General features: G+C 50.3%; 1 protein-coding gene across 3 annotated transcripts in view; it reads left to right on the top strand.

Annotated features, from left to right (window-relative positions):
* Nucleotides 1–24,669, top strand: part of Coro2a (coronin 2A) — a 52,606-nt gene that overhangs the window by 21,014 nt on the left and 6,923 nt on the right. Inside the window, exons 1-6 of one of the 3 annotated variants that reach the window (XM_021160098.1) lie at nt 3,968–4,021; nt 5,968–6,141; nt 7,699–7,899; nt 18,999–19,115; nt 21,541–21,690; nt 23,825–24,004. In XM_021160098.1, the coding sequence (XP_021015757.1) occupies nt 5,971–6,141; nt 7,699–7,899; nt 18,999–19,115; nt 21,541–21,690; nt 23,825–24,004 (819 nt within the window). In that variant the 5' untranslated portion in view covers nt 3,968–4,021; nt 5,968–5,970. Of the gene's footprint in view, nt 1–3,967; nt 4,185–5,967; nt 6,142–7,698; nt 7,900–18,998; nt 19,116–21,540; nt 21,691–23,824; nt 24,005–24,669 lie in introns of those variants that run through there. The other 2 variants (XM_021160097.1, XM_021160099.1) reach the window with 2 other exon arrangements.

Below are 24,669 nucleotides of genomic sequence, written 5' to 3'. Positions count from 1 at the left end.
AAGGAAGGAAGGAAGGAAGGAAGGAAGGAAGGAAGGAAGGAAGGAAGGAAGGAAGGAAGGAAGGAAGAAAGAAAGAAAGAAAGAAAGAAAAGAATGAGGGAGGGAGGGAGGAAGAGAGGGAGAGAGAGAGAGAGAGAGAGAGAGAGAGAGAGAGAGAGAGAGGAGAAGACAAGAGAAGAGAGTAGGGAGCATGTAACAAAACAGGGAGATGCTAAGTGTGGGTCAACCAACAGAATACAGTCTTGAACCTGGTGCCTCTCTCCCTGCTTTGGCTACCCCACCCCACCCCAAGTGTGAAGATGAGTACTTCATACAATGGGGTGATCAGGAGTGGGGGTGTTGTGCTGGAACCTGGAGCAAAAGGAGGACAAGAGGCAGGGGCATCTTCGGAGCCCAGAGAGTGCCAGCCAAAGACCTGGCCGTTATGGCTTTATTCCAGACCATTCAGGGGGAAGTATGTGCCAAGATTGGGTATCCAAAGGCATAGTGTTCAGAGGTACTGGGAAGACAGTAAAAAAAAGTGGGGGATGCATGGGACCCACCTACCAAATCCAGCAGAAGCCTTTGAGGAATAAGGGGGATTCATGGTGGGGTTTATGGGAACTCATATGTGAGAAACACAGACCCCTCCCCAAGAACACAGCAACTGGACCTGCAGGGCGTGAACAAGGACTTGACTTGTGGAGAGGCCTTGGTCATCTCTGGAGCCGCCCTGCCAGCTAACCCCAGCTCTGGACAGTTGGGAGGGGGAGGGGGAAGCTCTCTCTCCTGATGAGCCTAATCTCATCAAGAAGAAAGGCTCTCTCTTGGCTGCCTCCAGCTTCAATCTGTGTTTTCTATGGGCCTGTGGGAGGCATCTGTGCCAGACCAGAAGGGTGGAGGGGGAGGGGAAGCAGCCGAGCGACCTGAGAACTGGGCTTGATTCTGTGCGCATTTGCTGGTCACAGGGTGCCTGTGCCTGCACTAAGATGCTTGATGCCATGGAGGGATCCCAGAATCTGCCCGAGGCTGTGCTGACAGACAAGCCAGGGGGCTTCCCTAACCCCCCACCTCCCCGAAGGTGGGGAGGCACAGGTGGAAGCTTGTAAAGCCACCATCTTTGAACTCTTCCTGACCACTGAGCTTGGTCCTTAGCTTTGAACATAGGTGTGTCTGTGTGCCCTTACTTCTGTGGGGTGCCAAGGGTCAGACCCTCAAGCTGCTCATGCAAACAGGCCACTTTCCAGAATATCTGGGATATCTTCTCAGATCCAAATTCTCAGCGAGGGACACACGTGCCCTTCCTGAACTAAGTCAAATGAGTGGCCTGGAGCACAAATGCTACAGTTTCAACTAAGGCTTTGTGCTATACAACAGTATTCCCAGTGCTCAGGAGGTAAAAGCTGGAGAATCGGCAGTTCAAGGCCATCCTCAGCTATATCCATAGTTGGAGGCCAGCCTGGGGTATGTAGACTCTGCCTCGAAAAGAAAATAATAATAAAAAAAGAAATAAAGGCTGCAGGCCCAATCCCTAGCATCCCCACACATTAGAGTAGAGTAACCGGGTAAGAGGTGGGGAGAGGGGCTGGTAGGAGACTGCAAGGATTTCATGCCAACTCTAAGGGCTCTCTCTGCCCAACAGAAGCCTTAGAAGAGTGGTTCTCGACCTGTGGGTTGTGACCCATCTGGGGAGTCAAAAGATCTTTCCACAGGGGTCACCTAAGATGATCAGAAAACACAGAGAGGAACATCACAATCCATAATGGCAAAAAGACAGGAAGTAGCAACAAGAATAATTTATGGCTAGGGGGTCACCGCAATACGAGGCCGCCATGTCAGGAAGGTTGAGGACCACGCTGGATCTGGAAACACACAACATCTACTCTTAACGTGGAAACTCACCACTTTACATAAAAATTCAACTGCACACACACCCCAGCCATGCCTTCCAGTGCTCAGCGGCCACGCCTATCTCTGAATGGAGTGATCATAGGATGTCATACACACAACCCTGCAGCAACCCCACGGTAATGAGATCTCCTCACTTTACAGATGAGGAAGGTAAGACACGGAGAGGAGAAGGATCTCGCCCGGCATCACCCAGCTAGCCGGTGACTGAGCTGGAGAGAGAAAAGCTGAGCCGCTCACAGACAGATCCAACCCTTCCGTAGGGCAGGCCTGAGATTCACACATATAAATTAGACCGCCCAGCTCTCATCTAACAAACCTTAGCTGAGACCGACCGCAGCATTTGGGCTACGGGCCAGTCACTTGACTTAGTTCAGGAAAGGCGGGTATTGTGTGGTGCTGAGGATGGGACCGGGAGCTTTTGCATGCTAAGAAAGCCACATCTCCAGCCCCTGGGCTTATTTCAGAGTCAACCCCCGGAGCTGTATGATTGAATCTATGACTGTTAAGCCTATATCTCTCCGATCAGACTGACAACCACGGTGTTGCCATCACCCCTAAAGACAGCTAGCAACGTTAATGTTGTCATTCCAGTTGCTTCAGACTGGGTGTCTGTGGCTAAATGGTGTGAAGCAGGATTCTGGCTTCCATGGAACTCCATGTTGCACGTCACCCATGAAGTCTCTTCCAGTCTGGACCGGTTCCTTTGGCCTTGTCACCTGTTGAAGAAACCAGGCAGTTTTTTTTTTTACATTTCGTTTTTACTCTATTGAGACGGGGCTAGGCTAGCCTTGACTCACAGCAATCCTCCTGCCTTAGCCTCCTGAGTGCTAGAATTACACTTGCCACCAAACCAGATGGACTCTCTGTCCTCTTTGTTGTTGTTGTATTCTGTCTGTTCTGTTTGTCAATCCCTTTCCAAATCCTCACCCCAGATCTCTCCCCATCCTTCGGGCTGCCCTTACCCCCGACTGATGGTGTCCTTGATACACGACATTTTACATTTTCATTAAGCCCTCGAGTCCAGTTTGACTTTTCTCTTGTTGACTGCTTTTGGTCACCACCAAATCTAGTATCTTGAATTTGGTCTTTAGGTTTTTTTCAAAGCGTTTTATAGTTCTGGTTCTTTGGTTCTCCGAGTTATGTTGAGTTGTTAGAGCTTACAAAATTCAACCCACGGGATTTCCCCGTGTTCTGGAGCCGTCGGTTGCTTCCTAGTGAGCACCTTACACCCAGCTTGGTGTAACATTGTACAGGGTAACACTGACTTGCTTGGCACTGGGTCCAGGTTTTAGCAAGGAGCAGGACATAAAATGGCTGCTTTTTTTTTTTTTTTAGCTCCTATGCTACTGAGATTGACCCGTGTTTTCAGGGCTCCATTATATCTTCGAGACTCAGACTTGATTACAGAGCATGAGCCCGTGGGGAAGACTAATTAAGATACAGCAGGTTCTGCCCTGCATCCTGGGGTGCCAGATTCTGTCTGGGTGGGGTGGGGCAGGGCCCAAGAACATAGGGTTTTGGTAAGCTCTCTGGTGATGTCACTCTTTGTAGACTCCCATGAGCTGCTGTGCCCGCAGTCCCTGGAAGTCCCTCTTATCTTTGTGCTAAATACACACAGGAATCTCCTGGGGAACCGAAAATGGGCTGGATTTGGTTTTTGTTTTTATTTTGGTTTTTGGTTTTTTTTTTACTTTTTCGGAGGGAACATGATTCTGTGGCTCAGACAGGTCTTGAACTTATACACCCGTCACCTCAGCCTTTTAAGAGGCTTGAACCTCTATGTCCAGCCAGTGGTGGAATTCAGTCGATCCCAGTGTTTTGAGTCTCCAGCCATGCTGACCCTATTATCAGACCTCAAGTTCACCATCACGTCTCCTCTCAGACTTGGCGCTTCCAGAAAAGGGGTGATCTCAGAGAGCAGTAAGGTGAGAGCAGTGACCCAGGCATTCATTCCTTGCTCTCCAGCCCTGGGCACTATATAAGCCCGGAGCCAGCCCTGGGTAGGGACTGGTGATTGGATGAAATCATAGTCACCTCTTTACAAACCTTCTGGAACTTTCTGCTTTAGAAGGTTCTAGTCTCTGGTTTAGGGTGCTGGGCTCTCTTGTTTCCATAGCCTTCTCTTTCACAGGCAAGTTGTCAAAGTCAGGGCTCTCAGGGACATACCCATTGCCTCTGGTAGAGCTACGAACTTGTCCCTGCCTACCTGGAATATCCTCAGGTTTGGGGTTTTAGGTTTGTTTTTATTTTTCTTGCAGTCCTAGATATTACACCTAGGGACTTGCACATGATAGGTAAGTGTCCTGCCCCTAAGCTGTCTCCTCAAACCCTTCTTGTCATTCCTGAGATGGGGATCTCACGATGTAGTCCAGGCTAGCCTCAAAATTGTGGCAGTCGTACCTGAGCCATCCCAGTGTTAAAATCCAGATGTCAAGCTGCCACACCCAACCCTTTCCTCATGTTTTTATCTTGAAGCAGACTCTTACTGCATTTTCCAGGCTGGTCTTGAACCTGAAATCCTTCTACCTTAGCTCCTTAGTTATAGCACAAGAACTCCTTGTCCTAGCCGGGCGTGGTGGCGCACGCCTTTAATCCCAGCACTCGGGAGGCAGAGGCAGGCGGATTTCTGAGTTCGAGGCCAGCCTGGTCTACAGAGTGAGTTCCAGGACAGCCAAGGCTACACAGAGAAACCCTGTCTCGAAAAGCCAAAAAAAAAAAAAAAAAAGAACTCCTTGTCCAGGGCCGTCCGTGGTTCCCGGCAGACTGGCCCAGTTGGTCACTGTCCTGAGGAGCTACTAGGCCTCTTCTTCCTCTGAAATAGGGGACAGAGACTGAGGTCCTAATTGCCTGAGTTCCTGTGACACTTGAGATCGTCGCTGGTCTAGAGAAAGCAGAATTGTAAAATGTCTCATGCCAGGAAGTTGTGGTTTCAGTTAGGGCTTGGCCTCAGATTGAGAGACTCTGTATTGAGAACACTTTTACCAGAAGGAGCCAGGACCTGTGGGTTTTTCCCTTCTTCCTTGTGAGAAGGGAAGACACCATGAGAAAGAACTGGGGAAGCAGAGGTGTTACTACATAGCCTTGACCTGGGGGGAGGGGAGACCCCTAAGGCTCTCTGATTGGCTCCACAGGCTAACTGTCCCACCCCATCTGGTATGGATTGAGCCCTCACTAGGGATTCTGGGTGTATTAAAAAGAGACTTGGTGAGCCGGGCGGTGGTGGTGCACGCCTTTAATCCCAGCACTTGAGAGGCAGAGGCACTGCTTGTGGACGTTGTACATCGTGGTGCGCACTAGGCTCCGCACCACGATGTACAACGTCCACAAGCAGTGTCTCTGTAAAAACAAAACAAAACAAAAAAACAAAAAAAGAGAGAGTTGGCAAAATGGCTTAGCAGGTAAAATAGCTTCTCTTGCAAGCCTGTTGGCCTGAGTTCAACGCCAGACTAAATAGCCAGATGCTACAGCGCACACATCCATACACACATCCATAATGCCATGACCTCCACAGTGAGATGGGAGGCAAAGGCAGGAGAATCAACTGGAAGCTTGAGAGCCACTGTGGCCTTGTGGTAGAAAAAAACCCTAACCTCAACAAGCCAGAAAGAGAGAACCATCTACCCAAAAAGTTGTTCTCTGATGCCCTCAGGGGAGATTTCTCATCAGTGTTGGGGCATGCATGATCAGGGCCGTGAAGTACTCTGTAGGGTAAGAGCCGAGGATTTTTGTCTCTGTGTGGGGTGTACCTCTTAGTCAAGTTTCATTGCGCTAATTCTTCGTCTTTGAAGATCACGTTCAAATAAAGTGATGTATGGTGTGGTGTGGTGTTGGGTTGGGTTGGTTTGGTTTGGTTTGGTTTGGTTTGGTTTGGTTTGGTTTGGTTTGGTTTGGTTTTGTGAGACAGGGTCTTGCTGAGTAGCCCAGGCTAGTCTTTGACTTTGCTGTGTACCTCAGGCTAGCCTTTGAATCCACTGTGTAGCTGGAGCTGACTTTAACCTCTTGGCCCTCACGCTGAGAGTAGGAGCAGCCGTCCATCCCACACCTATCTTGCCCTTCTAATCTCCCTCTACCACCCAGGCTATGATAGAAGGTGGTGCTTCAGACCCTCCCAAAAAGCACTTACAGGGAGCGGCCTCTGTGCCCACAAGGTCAGATTTTAAGAGGAAGAAACAAAAGAAAATCTTGAGCCAGCAGATGTGGAATGGCAACGGCAAACTCCGGCCCAGCTCACCTGTGCTCAAACCAAATCAGGTAATGTCCTAGTCACCGGAAAGTCACCCACAGTGGCACCAGGGAACATGCCGTTGGAGGGCCTCTGCCTATCCCAGCTTGGGTTCCATACCCACTGCCTTCAGGGCTGGGTGAGGAAGGGGGCCATGGAGAGCAGGCAGGAAAATAAATCTGTTGCTCACCCATACTCAACACCAGCAACAATACACACACACACACTCCTCACAGAAAGAAGATAGATAAGCTTTGACTTCCCACACTTGAGGCTCACATCAGTACAGTTTCGATCACGTAGCTTCCTCTGCACCTCCCTTTCCCACCCTCAAATATGGACAGGACTCCCCCACCTCAGGAAGGTTGTAGGGGACAAGACAGTTTCCAGCTGGTCCACAGCCAAACTTTGGGAAATAACTCCCAGGAGAGTTAAACCTAGAGCCAACTAAATCCTTTTCAGGGTGGAGCTTCCCAGCCCCCAGCCTAATCTCATAGCATAAAGCGGCAGGGCATGCACAGGATAGCAAAGTGAAAGCTGTCCCATTGCCACTCCCAAGAAGGCTGCCAGGGAGGGATGCAGGCCCTGCCTACCGTGCAGACAAGTGCCTGCTAGCAGGGAAAGCGGAACCGTTGTGGAGATGCTGAGTCACCAAAGCCTCATGCAAACAGGGTCCCTGTGCAGAAGATCCCAGACACGCCTGGGACAATGCCAGCACCCCAAGAACTCTGTGACGAATGCCAGGCAGGCTCGTGCTACACGTGGTCACACAGTACGGACACTCCCATGCCCTGACCTTACTAGATACCATCCTCCCCTACTTCTGTGACCTCTTCCCCATTTCAAAGGTCTGGACAAACCTTGGCAATAGAAATAAGGATGGGGGTGGGGCAGATAGGTATCGACAGACACCGTCACGATGCTCTGGACTGGGTGGCTTCATTCATGGGGGCCAACAGCTCCTTTTCCAGAGGGGAGACACAAGTCTATGAGACAGACTTGTGTTGTCCCACTTTATAAACAAGAAAATGGCGACGCCAAGGGTTAAGTCATAGCGAGACAAAGTTGGAACTGAAGGCCAGACTGGCCAGACTCAGAGAACAACACTGGTTCTCACTTAGTTGGCAGGAGAACTTGTCTGGTGAGGAAAGTTGGGCTAGGGGCAAATATTCTGTGGCCCCTCTGTTTTCGGGGTTTATGCTTGAAAAAAAACGGAAAGGTCTTAATGTATCAGCAAACAGATCAATAGCTGTGACTACTGGCCTCCTCTATAACCACAGCGATAGCCTGCTCACCTGGCTGTGCCTCAGAGTGGACCACTGCCTTTGCAGAATTGGCCACAATCACCAGGCTTGGTGGCACAACCTATAATCCTAGCACTCTAGTGGTTAAGACAAAATAATCGTGAGTTGTAGCCTATCCTGGGCTATACAGTGAGTTCCAGGCCAGCCTGGTCTAAGTCCTTGCCTCAAAAAGAATCAGCGGTGAAACCAAACCACTGGCCAGGCTGTGCCTGTTCAGTAGTCTCACTGTGTTCCATGGTAAAGCAGCGAGCCTTATACTCTCGGTCCCTCCATCCCCTACAGATGTCATGGCACCCCCAGTACCGCAGCTCCAAGTTCCGTCATGTCTACGGCAAGCCCGCCAGCAAAGAGAACTGCTACGACTCTGTGCCCATCACACACAGCGTCCATGACAACCACTTCTGTGCCGTGAACCCCCACTTCATCGCTGTGGTCACTGAATGTGCTGGTGGGGGCGCCTTCCTTGTCATCCCCCTGCACCAGGTAAGAACCCCAGAGATCATGGGGCCCAGCGTCCAGAGGTCTACAGGACAGGTAGACAAGGTGGGGAGCCCAGGTCTCCAAAGATGACTGAAGACCTGGCCTGCTTTCCTAGTTGTGTGAGCTTACTTGTGTGAGAGTCCTTCTTGGTCTCCTTCTCGGGAAAAGTCCACATCCTGAGAGTTGAGCTCTCAGCAGCTGGCCCAGCCACTTATAGGCCCTCTTCTCGCCCATCCAAGAAGAGTACTCACTTCCAAAGTTTTCTCTCTTGAATGAAATATACTTGTAAGAACAATTAGCTGGGCTCAACTGCAATCAGGGAGATTGCCAAAGCCACCTCCTCTTGTCAAGAGGCAAGAGTGGGAAGCCCAAAAACAATAGGCAGAAGGGAAGAACACTTGTCCCTAGAGGCAGCAGTGAGAGCATGCTTGCGCCAGGAGCTATCGCTGTTACCCAGTGTTTGGACCCACAGAGAGACATCTTCATATAGATCTGCCCTAAAGGGGATCTTTGTGGGATCCGAGTGCTGAGCTGCCTTCATCAGAATCAGGCTGAGCTCCAACTCATGGCAGGAGAGGTGAGGAAGCCGGGCCACAGGAAGGAGCCCACAGACTTAGATAGGGACAGAAGGGCCTGTGCAGTCAAAGCCTGGAGGGTGACGACTTCAAAGATAGCTCCCCTCATCACAACACAGCAGGTGTAGAAGCCAGTAACAGCAGACCGGCTAAAGGAGGCCCCATGTGCCCAGTGTTTGCTTGCTTGCTGCTTGCTTGCTTGCTTGCTTGCTTGCTTGCTTGCTTGCTTGCTTGCTTGCGACAGGGTCTCCTGTAGTCCAGCTCTGGAACTCCCTGTGTAGCTAAGGTTGGCCTTGTCCTCATCCTCCTAAGTTGACCTCCTGAGTGTGAGTTAGAGTTCTAGGCCACATTTCTAAATAATTTATAAGCCAATGGGGGGATAAAAAATGAAAATTTGCTTATTTTGTTATTGCTGTTTGCTTATTTGTTGTGTGTGTGTTCCTCTGTGGGGGCTTGTGGGAGCGTACATGCATGCCACAATGCAAATGTAGAAATCCAAGGGCAACTTCCAGCAGTCAGTTCTCACCCCCAGCCTCATGAGGTGAGGCAGGGTCGTCATTATTGTTTCTAGCACCGTGCGGCTTACTCCAGGCTAGCTGGCCATCCAGCATCTGGTGATTCTCTGTCTCCTCCTCTGATCTCTTAGGATGCAGGCACTGGGGTTACAGATGAGCATCTAGGATGCAGGCACTGGGGTTACAGATGAGCATCTAGGATGCAGGCACTGGGGTTACAGATGAGCATCTAGGATGCAGGTGGGCATGGTAGTGCATATCTTTGATCTCAGTATTAGCATGGCAGAGGCAGGTGGGTCCTCTGTGAATTTAAGGCCAACATGATCTACATAGTGAGTTCCAGGACAGCCAGAGCTACATAGTGAGATCCTGTCTCAAAAAAGCAAACGAACAGGCGGTTGTTGGTGGCACACACCTTTAATCCCAGCACTTGAGAGGCAGAGGCAGGTGGATTTCTGAGTTCGAGGCCAGCCTGGTCTACAAAGTAAGTTCCAGGACAGCCAGGGCAATCCCTGTCTTGAAAAACGAAAAAAAAAAAAAAAAAAAAAAACAGCAGCAAACACTCCTGTAAGTGAACAAGCCAGACCTAGGAGAAAATCACAGAGCATTACTGAAGGAGTCGTAGAAGGTGATATGAAATAATCAGAAATGTGTCCCATGTTCGTGGATATCCACTCTGTAGCGAAAGCGAACCTTGAACTGATCCGCCTGCCTCCACCTCCCCTGTTCATGGATTCCGTACAGGCCCAGTTCATTGTCCTTTCCTAAGATACACCGCACGGCCTGTTTTGTGCTTGGGACTCTGTGCCCTGGCTTCTCAATGCTTCTGCTCCTTCCTCCTAAAATGGTGGGGAGAGGCTCAGGCTTTGTTTACTCCTGTACGGGTTTGCTGACTCACAGATTTCCACTGACTGAACACATCATTTAACCATTGTTTATGCTGCTAAGCAGTTGTGATTCTACATGGTAGAAGGAAGGGCCTGACCGAGCTGTGAGGTCCTCAGGGAACAATCCGAACCACAGTCTGACTGGAACCCATGAGCAGTCTTTGAAAGCGAGGCAGGGAAAAGCCCTGGAGAAGCAGACCAGGCTGTTTGAGAAGGGCCTTGACTGCCAGGGCGAGACACGGAAAATGCATTCTAAGGAGACGAAAGTTTACGAGCTGGAGAAGAATGAGTCAAAGTGAGACTTTCTGGTCACTGCTGGAAGACTGTCTACAGGTCAGAGGTAGAGGGGCCTGGATGCTCCTCACTTCCTGCAAGCTTCTCCCAAGCCCTGACCAACTCTGAAAGGCTCTGTCCACCAAACGAGCTGCACTGTTCACTCATTAAGGAGTTAATTAAAGCAGGGGATGTAGCTGGCTTGGAGAATCCACAAGGCCATGGGTTTGATTTCCAGAGTTAGAAAAAAAGTGAACTGGTTGGTTCCTGGTTTTTCCTACTCGGATTCTTTCTACCTTGCATGAACCACTGATGAGAATCCTGGCGTGTTCAGACGATGGATATCAAGTCCATGTGATGAGGGATGACATGGGTTAGGGAACAAGCCTGCTTCACACAGGACGGCCCAGGAAGGCCTTCTTGGGAAGATACCCCTAGACAATGGCTTCAACTCTAAAGAAAGTGTTCGGGCAGAACCAGAAGCAAGTGCTAAGACCTGGGAATGAGGGGTATTCACGTCTCGAGCAAGAGTGTGGCAGAGCCGTGCTGAGACCGTCAAGAAGGTGATTTGAGCCACAGAAGGTCTGGGTTTATCTGACTCCAGTGGGAAGCCACCGGAGCTGAAACTCAGCCTGGTCCTAGATAAGATTTATGAATCCTTAGTATTCTTTTTCTTCTTTAATTAAAACGACCTCCTAGCCCACGCTGGCCTGCCCTCTGAGCCCGCCGTCTCCACCCCGCTATGTGCTGGAACTATAGGAGTGTAGCGTCACACCTATCGGCCTTTGGGCTGTTTGCAATCTCACACATAGCTCAAGGACAAGTCTCAGACGTCCATGAACGCAGGCACAACTGCTAGTGCCACCTGTGAGCCTAGTCACACCTTTGTGGGACCATAAAGATAAGGTTCAATTGCAGCTAGGGCACCTGCAGTCCCAGCCTACCCCAGAGCTGCCAGCACTTCTGACGCCCATCTAGAGTATTTCAGGCTAACTACACACACTCCTTTCTAAATTCTTCAATTTTTATTTACATTGATGTACTGACTCCGTGCATGTTTGTGTGAGGGTGACAGATACCCTGGAACTGGGGTTACAGACAGTTGTAAAGTGCTTGGGTCCTCTAGAAGAACAGCTCAGATGGCTGAGCCATCTCTCCAGCCCCCCGAACGTTGACGTGTGTGTGTGTGTGTGTGTGTGTGTGTGTGTGTGTGTGTGTGTGAGTGTGTGTGTGCCGAATTCTGCCACAGCGCAGGAAGGAAGTGGGTCTCTCATCCCTTGTGATCCTGGAAGCACGCACTCATTGGCACTTGTCATTTTTGATGCTTGCAGATTCATAAGCGTGTGCATGAGATAATACAGTGGGATCCTGGGTGCCTTTTTACTGATTACCCACTGCCGATAGCACTGCAGTTCAGTGTCACAACCTTGATAAGGATGTCCAGGTCACTATTGGGCATACGTGCCGCCCCGCCAGACCTCTCCCTGCCCCTCCCTACACAGTCACTCCTCGACACCCCACTTCCTCCTTGACCCCTGACTGGCATCGATCTCTTCCTCATTTCATCGCTGTTATCATTTTAAGGATGTGTAAAGAGGACCAATTCTGCAGCCTTTTGAGTTTGAAATCTTTAGCGCCTATCCATCATGGGGGCCGGGGGGCGGAGCTCTGAGCTGCACCTGAACGTGTTTGTCTTCACTCAGGAGTGTGGTTCTCTGGAAACATATCCAGGGTGCTGCTGGGTCAGCACAGCCCACTTAGAAGCAGCCTCAGGACTTCCCTTCCCCCTCCTAGAGACCTCTTCTCAGAGATGGCTGCTCCTCCTCTCTGGCAGAGTGAAGAAGCAGAGTTAGGGAGCTTGTAAGCTATGTAGGCTGGATGCTTACCAGAAGACAGGACAGGCCTGACAAGGGGTGCGTGCTTTTCAGAGAAAGTTACCTACCCTCGCCTCTCTTCACAGCAGCCGGGTATATGATCTTGGTCCATTACAGCCCTCAAAGGATGTAATTTGCAAGATTTAAAGATGAAAAGCGAAGCTTAAATTTGTAGCTGAAAGCTAAGTAAGATGTAGGAGCTGGGTAATTTATTTTTCTTAAAGAATTTTCTCTTGGAAATGAAATTCTCATGTATACTGTTTAAAAATGAAAGAACACTGATACATTAAACTCAAGGCCACACACATTCTGGCCCTAAATACACAGAGTTCACTGGTTGTTCCTGTCTTGTTTTGTTCTGTTTTGTTTTCCCAGGTGTTGAGACAGGGTCCCTGTGTAGCCCTGACTGTCCTGGAACTCATATGTAGACCAGGCAGGCGTGGAACTCACAAAGATCCTGTCTCTGCCTGCCGAGTGCTAGGGTTAAAGATGTGCACCATGCCCAGCTTGTTGTTGCTTTTTTAGTTTGGTTTGGTTTGGTTTGGTTTGGTTTGGTTTGGTTTGGCTTGGTTTGGTTTGGCTTGGTTTGGTTTGGTTTGGTTTTGGTTTGGTTTGGTTTGGTTTGGTTTGGTTTGGCTTGGCTTGGTTTTGGTTTGGTTTGGTTTAGTTTGGTTTGGTTTGGTTTGGCTTGGCTTGGCTTGGCTTGACTTGGCTTGAACCCTAGATAACCTGGAACTCCCTGTGTAGACCAGAATGGCCTCCTGCTTCTGTCTCCCAAGTGCTGAGACTGTAGGTATGAACATACTACCACACCCGTCCCTCTCTCTCTCTTTCTTTCTTCCTTTCTTTCCATTTGTTACTTTAACATCCTTATTTGAGATGCTTTCCAGAAAACTCGCATGATCTCTGTAGGCAATTTGGCTTCATACTTTTTTTTTCTTTTGACATTTCTTGACTCTTGGCCGACTAGATCATGAAGGGGTTTCACTGTCTTCTCATGTGCCCTTAATTTCCTGTGTTTTTCTCTATTGCCTCGGTTGCTGTCTTAATGGGTATTTAGCCGTTCACCCACTAAATGCTACCTAGTAGGAGGTAGGGATGAAGCTGGTGGAGAGTTCTTTCCTATCATACAGGAGGCATTGGGCCAAAACCCTACACACACACACACACACACACACACACACACACATACACACACACACACCTCTTTGCAGTCTATAAATAATGCCCACACCTGTAATCCCAGCACTTGGGAAGCTGAACTAGAAAGACAAGCCCCAACCCAGGTGACACAGGGAGACCATGTCCCACAACCAACCAAGCAAGGCGAGCGTCTGACTGATTCCAGTCCAGGGCTGTTCTGAGTGAAGAAGCCTCCCTGTAATCTCTTCCTGGGTGAATGCTGAAGACAGCTGCTGGATCATGAGGTAGCTGTGAGCTTAAGGTTCTCAGAAACTGCAGGGTAGGTGTGGTGGCACACCCCTGTAATCCCAGCAGTCCAGAGGCTGAGGCAGGAGGATTGCTCAGAGTTTAAAGTCAGCCTGGGTTGCATATTAAGACCTTATCTTTAAAACAAAACAAATTAAACTTTTCGCAGCTCTTTCTTTTTGGTGGGTGGGTGATATGATTATACCCTGCCAATCTAAAGTAAAACCCACCATGTAGCCCCAGGTGGCCTTGAAGTGGAGGCAGTCCTCCTGCCTCCACTTCAAGTGCTTCAGATACAGGTGTGAGCCACCTTTGTTGAGGATCTGAAGTACAAATTTACCTGGAGAGCCCGCTTCCTTTCCTTTCTTTTCCTTTTCTTTTATCTTTAAGGCAGGATCTATCTTTAGGGCTAGCCTATGTAGCCCAGGCTAACCTCAAGTGTGTGTTTTTCTTTGCCTCAGCCTCCCAAAGACGGAGATTACAGGCATATGCCACCACCCCTGGCCACATCCAGTAGTTCTGAATAGACACTAAAGGCAGAGAAAGGGATGGGAACCCACAGTGCCCTGCCTTCTAGAGCTCAGCCACACGGCAGCCCCTTAGATGGTAGATGTAGGGGTATTTGTGCATGCTGGAGCCTCACCTACACTAGTCTGCTTAAAGGAAGTATTACCCCCTGTCCTGATGGGTTGCTGGGGCTGGGTGAGCCATAGATGAGAAGCCTGGAGCTGGGCGTGACTAGAAAGCCTCCTGGTCTTCTAACCCCCCGCCCAGACCCCCACCCTCTCATCCCCCACACACCCTGCTCCCCACTGCTGCAACACACTGGCTGTCTATGCTTGGCTTCTCACTGGTTCAGAGGTTGCAGCCAGGCCCAGAGAAGTGTGGGCACAAGGGTGAGTGAAGGCAACAGAGCCCTGCTGCCCCTACGGAAAGTGCAGGCGAGGTTGCGGCTTGCACAGCCTCCTGTCCTAGGTGTTGCCAGAGTGTCAGGCCCAGAAAGGGTGCCACCTCAGGCAAGGTGCCTCTCCCCTGTGCATGGAGAGGTGAGCCTCTGGAAGAAGGCCAGAGGGTGAGTTTCACAACCTACCCTGCAGCCTTGGTAACTGAAGTCTGCCGGGGTACAAAGGGGAACGGCAAGTTGTGGACAGAAGCTGCCTGGGGCCTCCAAACAGGAACAGAAAGGGTGGCTGTACCAGAGTCTCCCAGGGTACGAGGGATGTGGACTTTGGGTGAGGTGTAGAAGAAGAAAGGAGAACGCAGACAGAGCCCAGGAGGTAGGCCCTGGGACACTGATGCGTGGAACCAGATCAAAGGGGCCAAGGGCCTGAGGGTCCAAATGATCGCCATAACTGTGCTGGTCTAGAAGAAATGGAAAGGACAGTTCACTGGGTTCCTAAACTGGTGTAGGAAGGGGTGTTTGTGTGTGTGTGTGTCTGTCTGTCTGTCTGTATCTGTGTTCCTGAGTACATGTTTGTGTGTGGGTCTGTGTGTATATGTATGTGTGTTTATCTGTGTGCATATCTGTCTTTCCATACATGTGTGTATACATGTATGTATTATGTTTGTATGTATGTATGTGTGTGTGTATATATGTGTGTATGCATATGCCTGCCTATGTGTCTTCTATGTGCATGTATGCATGAGTATATGCATGTGTGTATGAACACATTTGCATATATGCATGTATGTGCTTGTGTGTGTATGCACATGTGTACATGTGCATATTGGTGGGTAAATGTGTGTGTATGTCTGTCTGTCTATCTGTGTATGTATCTGTGTGTGTATTTGACTTTACCCCCACCATTAGAACAGTTTGTTCTCACACTAAATATATCCCTGGGCCTTGGAACATACCAAGCAACAATTAAAGTTGGGTGTGTTTTGGGTGTAGCCCAGTGGTAGTAAAAGCAGCTTAGCATGTATGACACCCAGGTTCCCTCCCCAGAACCCTACAAAGCTGTAGATGGATAGTTGCGATGGCTTCAGATGGATCGATGCAGGCTGGTGTGGAGAGCCTTATGCCCAGGCACGTTCTCAGCCCTTACTGCAAATGGCTCCTCACACACACACACTGTGAGTGAATTTTTTCACTTCCCCTATTCTGTAGAGGAAGAAGCCAAGGCCCTGGGCCGAGCTCAGAGACCCAGCTTGAACAGTAATGAACTCAGGATAGCAGAGGTTCGACCCCAGGAAGCAGGAGTCAGCAAAATTGCGCTATACCTTGCGACTTCTCTGTTCTCCTCCCACCTAGGCCTCCCAGACTCTACTCTGCAACTGGAAAGGAGCTTGAAGCAGTTACCTTTCTTATAGTAGGGAGAGCAATGCTCCCCAGGCCCACCATACAGCTCTCCCCATCCCCAGACCCAGATCTGTAGCTGCCCCACCCACCCCCACCCTTCATTGTACCTTGTAGGGATCCTAACTTCCTACCCTCTCTGCCTGCCTCAGGGCAGCCCCTGTTGGCTTGTAGTCCTACATAGGCTTGGCAGCCAGCTCCTGTAACCAGCCAAGCCTGGCTTGGGTTTGAGAAAGGCAGCACTGTCACCCTTGACTTAAAGCTTTGTGTCCCAGTAAACCAGAAGCCCCTCCCTGGCTGAGTGCTGATCTAATGGACCAAAAGGTAAAAACGACCTCCTAATTATAAATGTCGCTCCCGGACAGGCTTTTAGCAGCCCAGTCAATAGCTTCAGATAACTAATGTCACTAATGCCCTGGGTCTTGAGTGGGAGGACAGTGGGCTGATGTGACTTCTGCTCTGGGGGCCCCAGAGGAGCCTAGCTTTGATGGTCAACCTAGCCCTGAAGCAACAGACTCTATGGGAGGTGAGGGTGTGGTGTCAATGGCCTCTTGGCAGCTTGCCTAGGGTTAGCCCAAGACCTGCCTGACAATTGGCATTTCCTGCGAAACCTGCAGGGCAGAAATGAGGGCATGGCTCTGAGCCAGAGAACAAAGGTAAAGGCCCAGAGCAGTCAGGCTTACAGCAAAAGATTCTGTACTGCCCTTTGACCCAGGAAATGGTACAAGAAAAGGGAAAGAATGTAGGAAGCAGGGCCAGGGCAATTCAGAGAAGATGAGAACTCCTCAGAGCACAGGAAGTCCACCAGAGGTTTACTACAATCTGTTGGGCAGAGGCCCAGCTCTATTCCTCTGAGTCCCAGTGGCCCTGGGAGCATCCCTCCTCTAGCCTGCTTGAGAGTATTGTGATCCATTAGTGATGCCTGTCACAGGCACAGCATTAGAAAGCCTGGCCTGTGTGCTCACCATTCCTACACTCCTGAACATGCTTTGAACTCTAGAACCAATTCTCCACTAATCCTAGAAGGACCATCTTTTCAGAAATTTTGTAGTTCTGATCATATCGTTTAAGGTGAGTTCTCACTTCATAGTCCTGGCTGATGGGAAACTTGATATGTAGATCTGATTGTGTTCAGCCTAGGTTCGGTCAGCCCTTCTGCCTCTGCCTCCCAAGTACTGGGATTACAGAAATAAATGGCTTTTCTGTTTTGTGCTCCCCACCCCCCCAAAAATGGAAAATTGCTTTCAAAAAATAATAACAATAGTGTGGTCATGCCTATAACCCCAGCACATAGTAAGCAGAGTCGAGGATTAAAAGTACAAAACTAGGGGTTGGAGAGATGGCTCAGTGGTTAAGAGCATCGGATGCTCTTCCAGAGGTCCTGAGTTCAATCCCCAGCAACCACACATGGTGACTCACAACCATCTGTAATGGGATCTGATGCCTTCTTCTGGCATGCAGATGTACATACAGATAGAATTCATATATATATATATATATATATATATATATATATATACATCTTTTAAAAATTACAAAACTAGTCTTGGCTATATAATGAGTTGAAGGCTAGCCTGGGCTACAAGAGATCCTATCAAAAAAAAAAAGGAAAGAAAATGATTAAAAGCAGGCTGTGTTGCTGTGTTTCTATTGTCTGCACACAACTACAGCTGTTAATGCTGCTGCTGCTTCTCCTCTTCCTCTTCTTCCTTATCCTCCCCCTCCTCCTCCTTTCTCAGCCTTGAGATAGAGAGTTTCTGGCATGGGCATAGTCACTATTGCTGAGCCTTTACCTCAGCTCTCCCTGTTGTGCTCCTCGCTTCCTGTCACAGCCCTTTGCAGTCCTACAAGGAAGAGATTGTTACAGTTCAAGCCTGAAGAAGGGGCTTGCAGAGTGAAAATAGCTACATGACGTGGTTGGATTTTAATTTTCAAACCCTCACCCTGAAAGCCAGTTGTAATGCACATCTGTAAGTGCCATGTAACCCCATCTTATGAAATGTGGAGATTAGAGGGATCAGGAGTTCAAGGCCAGCCTGAGTGACACAGCATATATATGTGGTGGGCTGGGGAGCCCAGTGGACTCTGAGGACAGTGCACTGAATATCCTGGAGGCTGGGCAAAGAGCTGCTAGCTAAGGCTGGTCCCTTACAAGAGGCCTAGGAGCCATGACCTGTCTGTCCTGTCCAGGAGGATGCTGCTTCCAACAATGGAGGCAGAGCCATCTGATAGAGCATGGCAGCCTTTTCTATGTCCCCACACATCATTAGCAAATGACACACCTCACATTTGTTGAGTGTGTGTAGACATGTTCTTCCTCCTCGGTGGTGGTAAGGACTGAGCCCAGGGTCTTCGGCGTGCCAGCAGGTGCACTACCTCTGAGGTGTAGTCCCTACCCTGTTTCCCACATGTGTGTGACCATCCCACTGTTTTGTTCAGGCTTTCTTTAGTCCCTGGGCCCAAGGGACCCTCCCATCTCAGCCTCCTAAGTTGCTGGGACAGTAGGCATATTCCACCAATGCCTAACTAATATCTGATTTTATGTTTAAGTCCAAGCTGGCCTCCCCAGTGCTGGGGTCACAGATGTGTGCCAGCTCACCTGTTGATAAGTAGCTTTTCATGCCTGTTTCTTTCACTTAGGCGAATGCCATCAAGATTCGTTCACCGTGTTCCTTTTTTCTAGCTGAGTAATATTCTACCGCATAACTGTGCTGTGCATTGGGTTTTCCACCTGTCCCTTGGTGGGCACATGGGTGGCTTCGTCTTTCTGGTTGTCATAGACGGTGCTGCTATGGATGTTGATGAATGAGTCTCAGGTGGATCCATGTTTCCATGACACAGCTAGGTCCCTGCTGGGTCAGTCACATGGTACATCTCAGGCCATTCTCCAGAAAAAGCTGTACCACATTACTTCTGACAGCTACATGGGAAGGAAAAGGCCCAGACTGAGCACCTGCTGGGCACTAGATACTGGGACAGACCATTCCCATGGTCCTCAGTCACCTATTACATCCTCCCCTGTGCCAAGGAGGACAGGAAGGTTCAGAAAGGTGAAGTGATTCCCCCAGGGTCACACAGCAGGTGTGGTTAGGGATGCTGCACCGGCTCTTCCCCCTTACGTTTCCTGCCTCCTCTGTGATGATTGACGACTGACTGACTGACTGACTGAGAGAGGCGCTAAGGTCCATCCTACCACCCTCCTGTGATGCTGCGACAGTCTCCTGATGCCTGCCTGTGACACTGTTTTCCAGACGGGAAAGTTGGACCCTCACTACCCCAAGGTCTGTGGGCACAGAGGGAACGTCTTGGACATCAAATGGAATCCTTTCAATGACTTTGAGATTGCCTCCTGTTCTGAAGATGCCACGGTGAGTGCCCACACGTCCGGAGCAGAGGGATGCTGGGAGGAGGGTGGAAGGCAGGCACCCAAAGGTGTCATCAGAGGCCAGTCCCGGCTTTGTCTCCATAACACTAGACGGAGGAGATGTCACAGGAAGGAAGTGAGAGCTGGAGGCGACATGGTGGGTGTGTGAGACTTGGGATCCATGGCATCTTGCTAAGGGCCTTAGTTTACCCTCCTATAAAATGTGTGTAATAGCGTCTGCCCATCTTATGAAAACCCAGTGAGACTAGTGTTCTTAGAGGAGCACCACCCTTGGGGGTTTGGACACGCTGTGAGGAGACCAGGAAATATCAGGCCATATCATGTCACAGTGAATGAGTTGAGGGACAAGGAAGGGGCTTATGTGAACATAGACCCAAAACCACCCCCAAGAGGCCAACCAAGCCCAACTCTCTGTGTCACTGGGGGGTGATGTCAAACTCCTAGATTCAAGCAATCCTCCTGTTCCAACCTCCTGAGAAGCTGAGAGCCGAGCCATCTTCGATCCACCCAACCCCCAGTGAGCCTAATCTCCAGCCCCGTGCCAGGAGCACATACTTTATCCGCACAATGTTCAGCATTATTTTTTTTATCCCTCTGACTTCAAAGACACAGTGGTTGTGACTTACAACAAAGGGCCCAGTCACAAGCAAATAATTAAAGTATGGATGCTCCCGAGAGACAGCTCAGGGGTGGTGGGTGGGGGTGGGGCACTTCCTGCCAGGCCTGACAACCTTCATTTCGATCTCACGGACCCACATGGTGTCAAGAGAGAACTGACAAGTTGTCCTCAGACCTCTGTATACCCAGTGGCAAATGGGTGCGTACACACACACTGCATACATGAAGAAAATGTACCTGGGTGCGGATAAAAGCCACAGTCAGCATTTCTTGTCACCCTGATGTGTTCTGGCTGTCCCTCTGTCTTCCCCGAGCCCTGCCCAGTGGGCTGTTCTCATAGACAAGCTGGAGATCAGAAAGGTACAGCAACTTTCCCAACGTGACACAGCACAGGCCGCAGAACTGGCTTCAGACTGAGGCCTGTCTGACTTCAGAGCCTATTCTCTGTCCCTCAACTGTGCCACTTCCCTCGAGAGAGACGGCCACACATAGCAGAAGTGAGGGATCACTAGAAATGTCAGTGATGCGGGGATGCAGCCACAGAGTTCCTAATTTAGCTCAGGGCTGCCTGACAGCTGAGGCAAAAAGAGAAAGAGAATTCATTATGGAAGGAAGCGGGGTGGGGGGTGGGGGGGGAAGGCTTAGAACACTGAGAAGGCTGAGTGGTGCTGCACACCTGGAATCCCACCTCTCAGGAGGCTGAGGCAGGGAGATCTCAAGTTCAAGGCCAGCCTGGGTTGTATGCAAGACTTAGTGTCAGAGCAGAAAGTTTCACGTAGAGATTGTGGTCAGGCCTGAGAACTTGACTGGTCTCCAACCCTCAGGCTTCTGCCAGACATGGTGGGGCAGCGTGACTGCCCTCCTCAAACCTCCTCTTTAAGGCCCGCTCCAAAGAGTCCCTAAAAGATATTTTGGGGGCTAGAAATGGGGTGTTTTGTTATTACTGTTTTAATGGGGGTGGTATTTTGAGACAGGGTCTCACGGTGTATCCTAGGCTGACCTTGAATGTATAATCCTCCCACTGTAGACCCCTAGTGTTGGGATCACAGGTGTAAACCACCACACCCTTTCCAGGTCTTCCTGAAAGGGGGAGGGGAAGGAACAGGATGACTGGGGGGAGGGGGTGCTGCTGGGTGAGAATAACCCCAGTGCATATAACAAAGTGCTCCCTCCTCCTCCTCTTCCCCCTCCTCCTCCCCAGGATAAGTTAAGTGCCTACTGCTTTAGGACACACCTTCCCCTCCAAAAGCCCCGAAGCTGTCTCCCTCCAGACCCACAGACAGAGCAAGTAGCATTCATGGCCTGATGTTAAGGCCAAAACCAGGAAGTAAATGTCTCTGAACTGTAAGGAAAGCCTCGTGGGAAATCTGCGTATCTTTGGGATAGGCTCCGAACACCAACCGAGAACCCAGCAGAACATAAAGAGCGTACACAGCACTTCCTGGGCTCCATGTCCCCACGGCAGCTTTCCCTGTGGTTCCATGATGGAGACCTTACCCTTTGCCATGTAGCCCCTTCTATCGTCAGTCCACCCGACCTGCTCAGCTCAGGTCACCATGATGGTCCAAGCCCCTGGGGCAGGTTTGAGAGTGAAGCCTGCCTTCCAGTCAAGGTCAGCCCTGCTCAGTGGAGGACTTTAGGGAGTCTCCAGCTTCGCCTCCACTGGGCTGGGGCGGCAATGGAGAGCAGCACCAAGGTCCTTCTGCCAGGCACTAGCAAATCTGTGGTTTGCGGTAGCAACTGCCCCGGGATGCTCCCAGCTCATACTCCTGCCTGTGTCTCCCCTCCAGATTAAGATCTGGAACATCCCCAAGCAGCTGTTGACAAGGAACCTCACAACCTACAGGAAGGAGCTGATCGGCCATGCACGCAGGGTGGGGCTGGTGGAGTGGCACCCCACAACTGCCAACATTCTCTTCAGTGCTGGCTATGACTACAAGGTGAGTCTGCAGCTCCTGTACCTGGGAAACCACACGCTGGCACCTCTGAAAGCTTCTCTGAGAGCTCTGTTGACTGGAAAGGCTCAGGCAAGGTGGTGGCAGCCTACTTGCTTGCACAGGCCTGGGGAAGTGCCCTTCCACACCTCTCCATCACAGGCCTGGGGAAGTGCCCTTCTGCACCTCTCCATCACAGGCCTGGGGAAGTGCCCTTCCACACCTCTCCATCACAGGCCTGGGGAAGTGCCCTTCTGCACCTCTCCATCAATCACCCTAGTCTCTGCCTCTACCTCACAGCCGTGTGCTTCCGTGTGTGTGTGTGTGTGTGTGTGTGTGTGTGTGTGTGTGTGTGNGTGTGTGTGTGTGTGTGTGTGTGTGTGTGTGTGTGTTCTTGCTTCCTCTCACCTACTTTTCAATTGAGAAGCCTCCCTCCTCTGTTGTGACCTCATGCCTACTCACTGCATCTGTTAAGACCTTGTTGACAGAGAAGCCCCATTTGAGGTTCTAGGTAACAGAATCAGGACCCACTTCAGTCGGCTGCAGTGAGCCTCAGGGGGTTGGGTTGGGCCCACCTGACACTCCCACACCTCCACCTACTGCCCAGACCGACCGTTCCGAGCACTGGAGACTCAGTGCCTGTTGCAGCTCCTCTCTGACCTACATGGGAATGTCCCACGGTTCTCCTTGGGTCTTCGTGTCTTGAGCCCCAGTCTATAGACAGAGTGGGTTGGTGGCCCCACTCCCCTCATCTGTTCTCTCCAAGAACATAGAATTCAGTTCCATTTCACTTCCTGGTCCCCCTTTCATACTTGAACCACATATTTTCTATTTTTCCTTTCTAAGCTTGCTAGGCTTGTTCAGAATGCTCTTCATGAGACTTCACCAGAGAACAAAGTCTCTGCTGGGCTTTTTTGAGACTTCCTTTGTCAATGCAATTAATATAATTAAGTCTCTTTACCTTAGACTCAGGTAGACTCTTCAGACAAGGGCAAAAGGCAGTCACCAAAATGCCACAAAAACAGTCTCTAGGCCACGTTCTGAAATTCTTCTCCACTGAAACCTTTTGGACCAGGTCTGCACAGTTCAAATCACACTCAGCAACAAAGTCTCCCACATTCCTATTAGGATGGCCCATTAAGCCCAACTTAAAGCATTCCACTGCTTTCCAAAGTCCCAAAACCCACACTCCTCCAAACAAAAGCATGGTCAGGCCTATCACAGCAATACCCCAGTCCCTGGTACCAATTTGTCTTAGTCAGGGTTTCTTTTCCTGCACAAAACATCATAACCAAGAAGCAAGTTGGGAGGAAAGAATTTATTGAGCTTACACTTTCCTCACTGCTTTACATCATCAATCGAAGTCAGGACAGGAACTCACACAGGATAGGGACCTGGAGGCAGGAGTGGATGCAGAAGCCACCAAGGAATGTTGTTTACTGGCTTGCTTCCCCTGGCTTGCTCAGCTTGCTTGCTTTCAGGGATGGCACCACCCACGATGGGCTAGGCCCTCCCCCTTTGATTACTAATTAAGAAAATGCCTTACAGCTGGATCTCATGGAGGCATTTCCTCAAGGGAGGCTCCTCTCTCTCTGATAACTCCAGCTAGTGTCAAGCTGACAAGCAAAACCAGCCAGTACAAATGGTTTTCCAGTTCTTCTCTGCTGACTCTGTTGGGGTTTGCAGAGGCACCCCAGGAACCTCTCAGATCCAAGAGAGGCAGACTCTGTTGGAAGATTCTGGTCAGAAACGCTTGTTTACTGGGGGATGTGAGTGTGGCTAGATCTCTGGAAGTGCCACTCACACCTTAGGCTGTGGCTATGGGCTTCTTTGGCATCCCTGGTTATGAACAAAAAATGAGGTGTGCTACTTCTGACAAAACCTCACGCCCCAGGTCCTCCCAACATAACCGCTTTGTTGCTCAAAGGCTGGTGGCGGGTGGGTTTTCTTTTACTAGACAGCCTGACTCCCAGCAGGGTCCCGCTGTGCATCCAGCCTCGGCCACACCCCTCACGAGTGCCCTGGCTGCCAGCTGCATCCTCCCTCCTGGGAATACTGTGTTTCACCGCTGCTGCCTGCTGTGTCTGTGGGGGCTGGGAGGAGTGGCCACTGTGCTCAGAGCTAGCACTCTGCTGAGCAGGTGATGGTGTGGAACCTGGACACAAAGGACTCTGTCATTGCTGGGCCAGTGAAGACAATCAACTGTCACCAAGATATGATCCTCTCCATGTCCTTTAACACCAACGGCAGCCTGCTGGCCACCACCTGTAAGGACCGCAAGATTCGGATTGTTGACCCCCGACTAGGGATTGTCCTCCAGGTTTGTGCTGGGCAAAAGTTTGGGTCAGCTTTGAGAATGGGGTGACAGACAGCATTGTCAACAGCTGGGCTTAGCCTCTGGAGGCAGCCTCCCTAACTGGCCTCAGCGTCACGGGGCCGGGGGGTGGGGGTGAGGATGTGGAGATATGCTGTGTCCACTCTACAGATGAGGAAACTAAGGCCAGAGAAAGGAAATGACTAGCCTGTGTAGAGAGGTAGACTGTGAACCTGTCCTGACTTCAGAGCTGGCCATGTGCCTCATCTCTGTCACTTGCCAGGGGTCAGGAGCCACCTTAGGCCAATACTTTTCTGCTTTCTGAGCCCCTGCTCCGAAGTGGCAGTTAACCACTCAGCCTTCCTCATTGAAGTTAAATAGGACAATTTGAGTGCCAGTGCACACTCAGGGCCAAGTGATCAAGATGCAGCAGGGTATGGTGGCACATATTATAATCTTGAGACAGGAGGAGTAAGGGTTCAAGGCCAGCCTGGGCTACATCATAAGGCCCTGTATCAAGAGAAGAGCGGAGGGCTGGAGAGATGGCTCAGCGGTTAAAAGCTCTGACTGCTCTTCCAGAGGTCCTGAGTTCAATTCCCAGCAACCACATGGTGGCTCACAACCATCTGGAATGGAATCTGGTGCCTTCTTGTGGTGTGCCTGAAGACAGC

The sequence above is a fragment of the Mus caroli genome, chromosome 4, assembly GCF_900094665.2.
Source record: "Mus caroli chromosome 4, CAROLI_EIJ_v1.1, whole genome shotgun sequence".
NCBI classification, from domain to species: Eukaryota; Metazoa; Chordata; class Mammalia; order Rodentia; family Muridae; genus Mus; species Mus caroli.
This window is presented reverse-complemented; position numbering and strand designations above follow the sequence as displayed.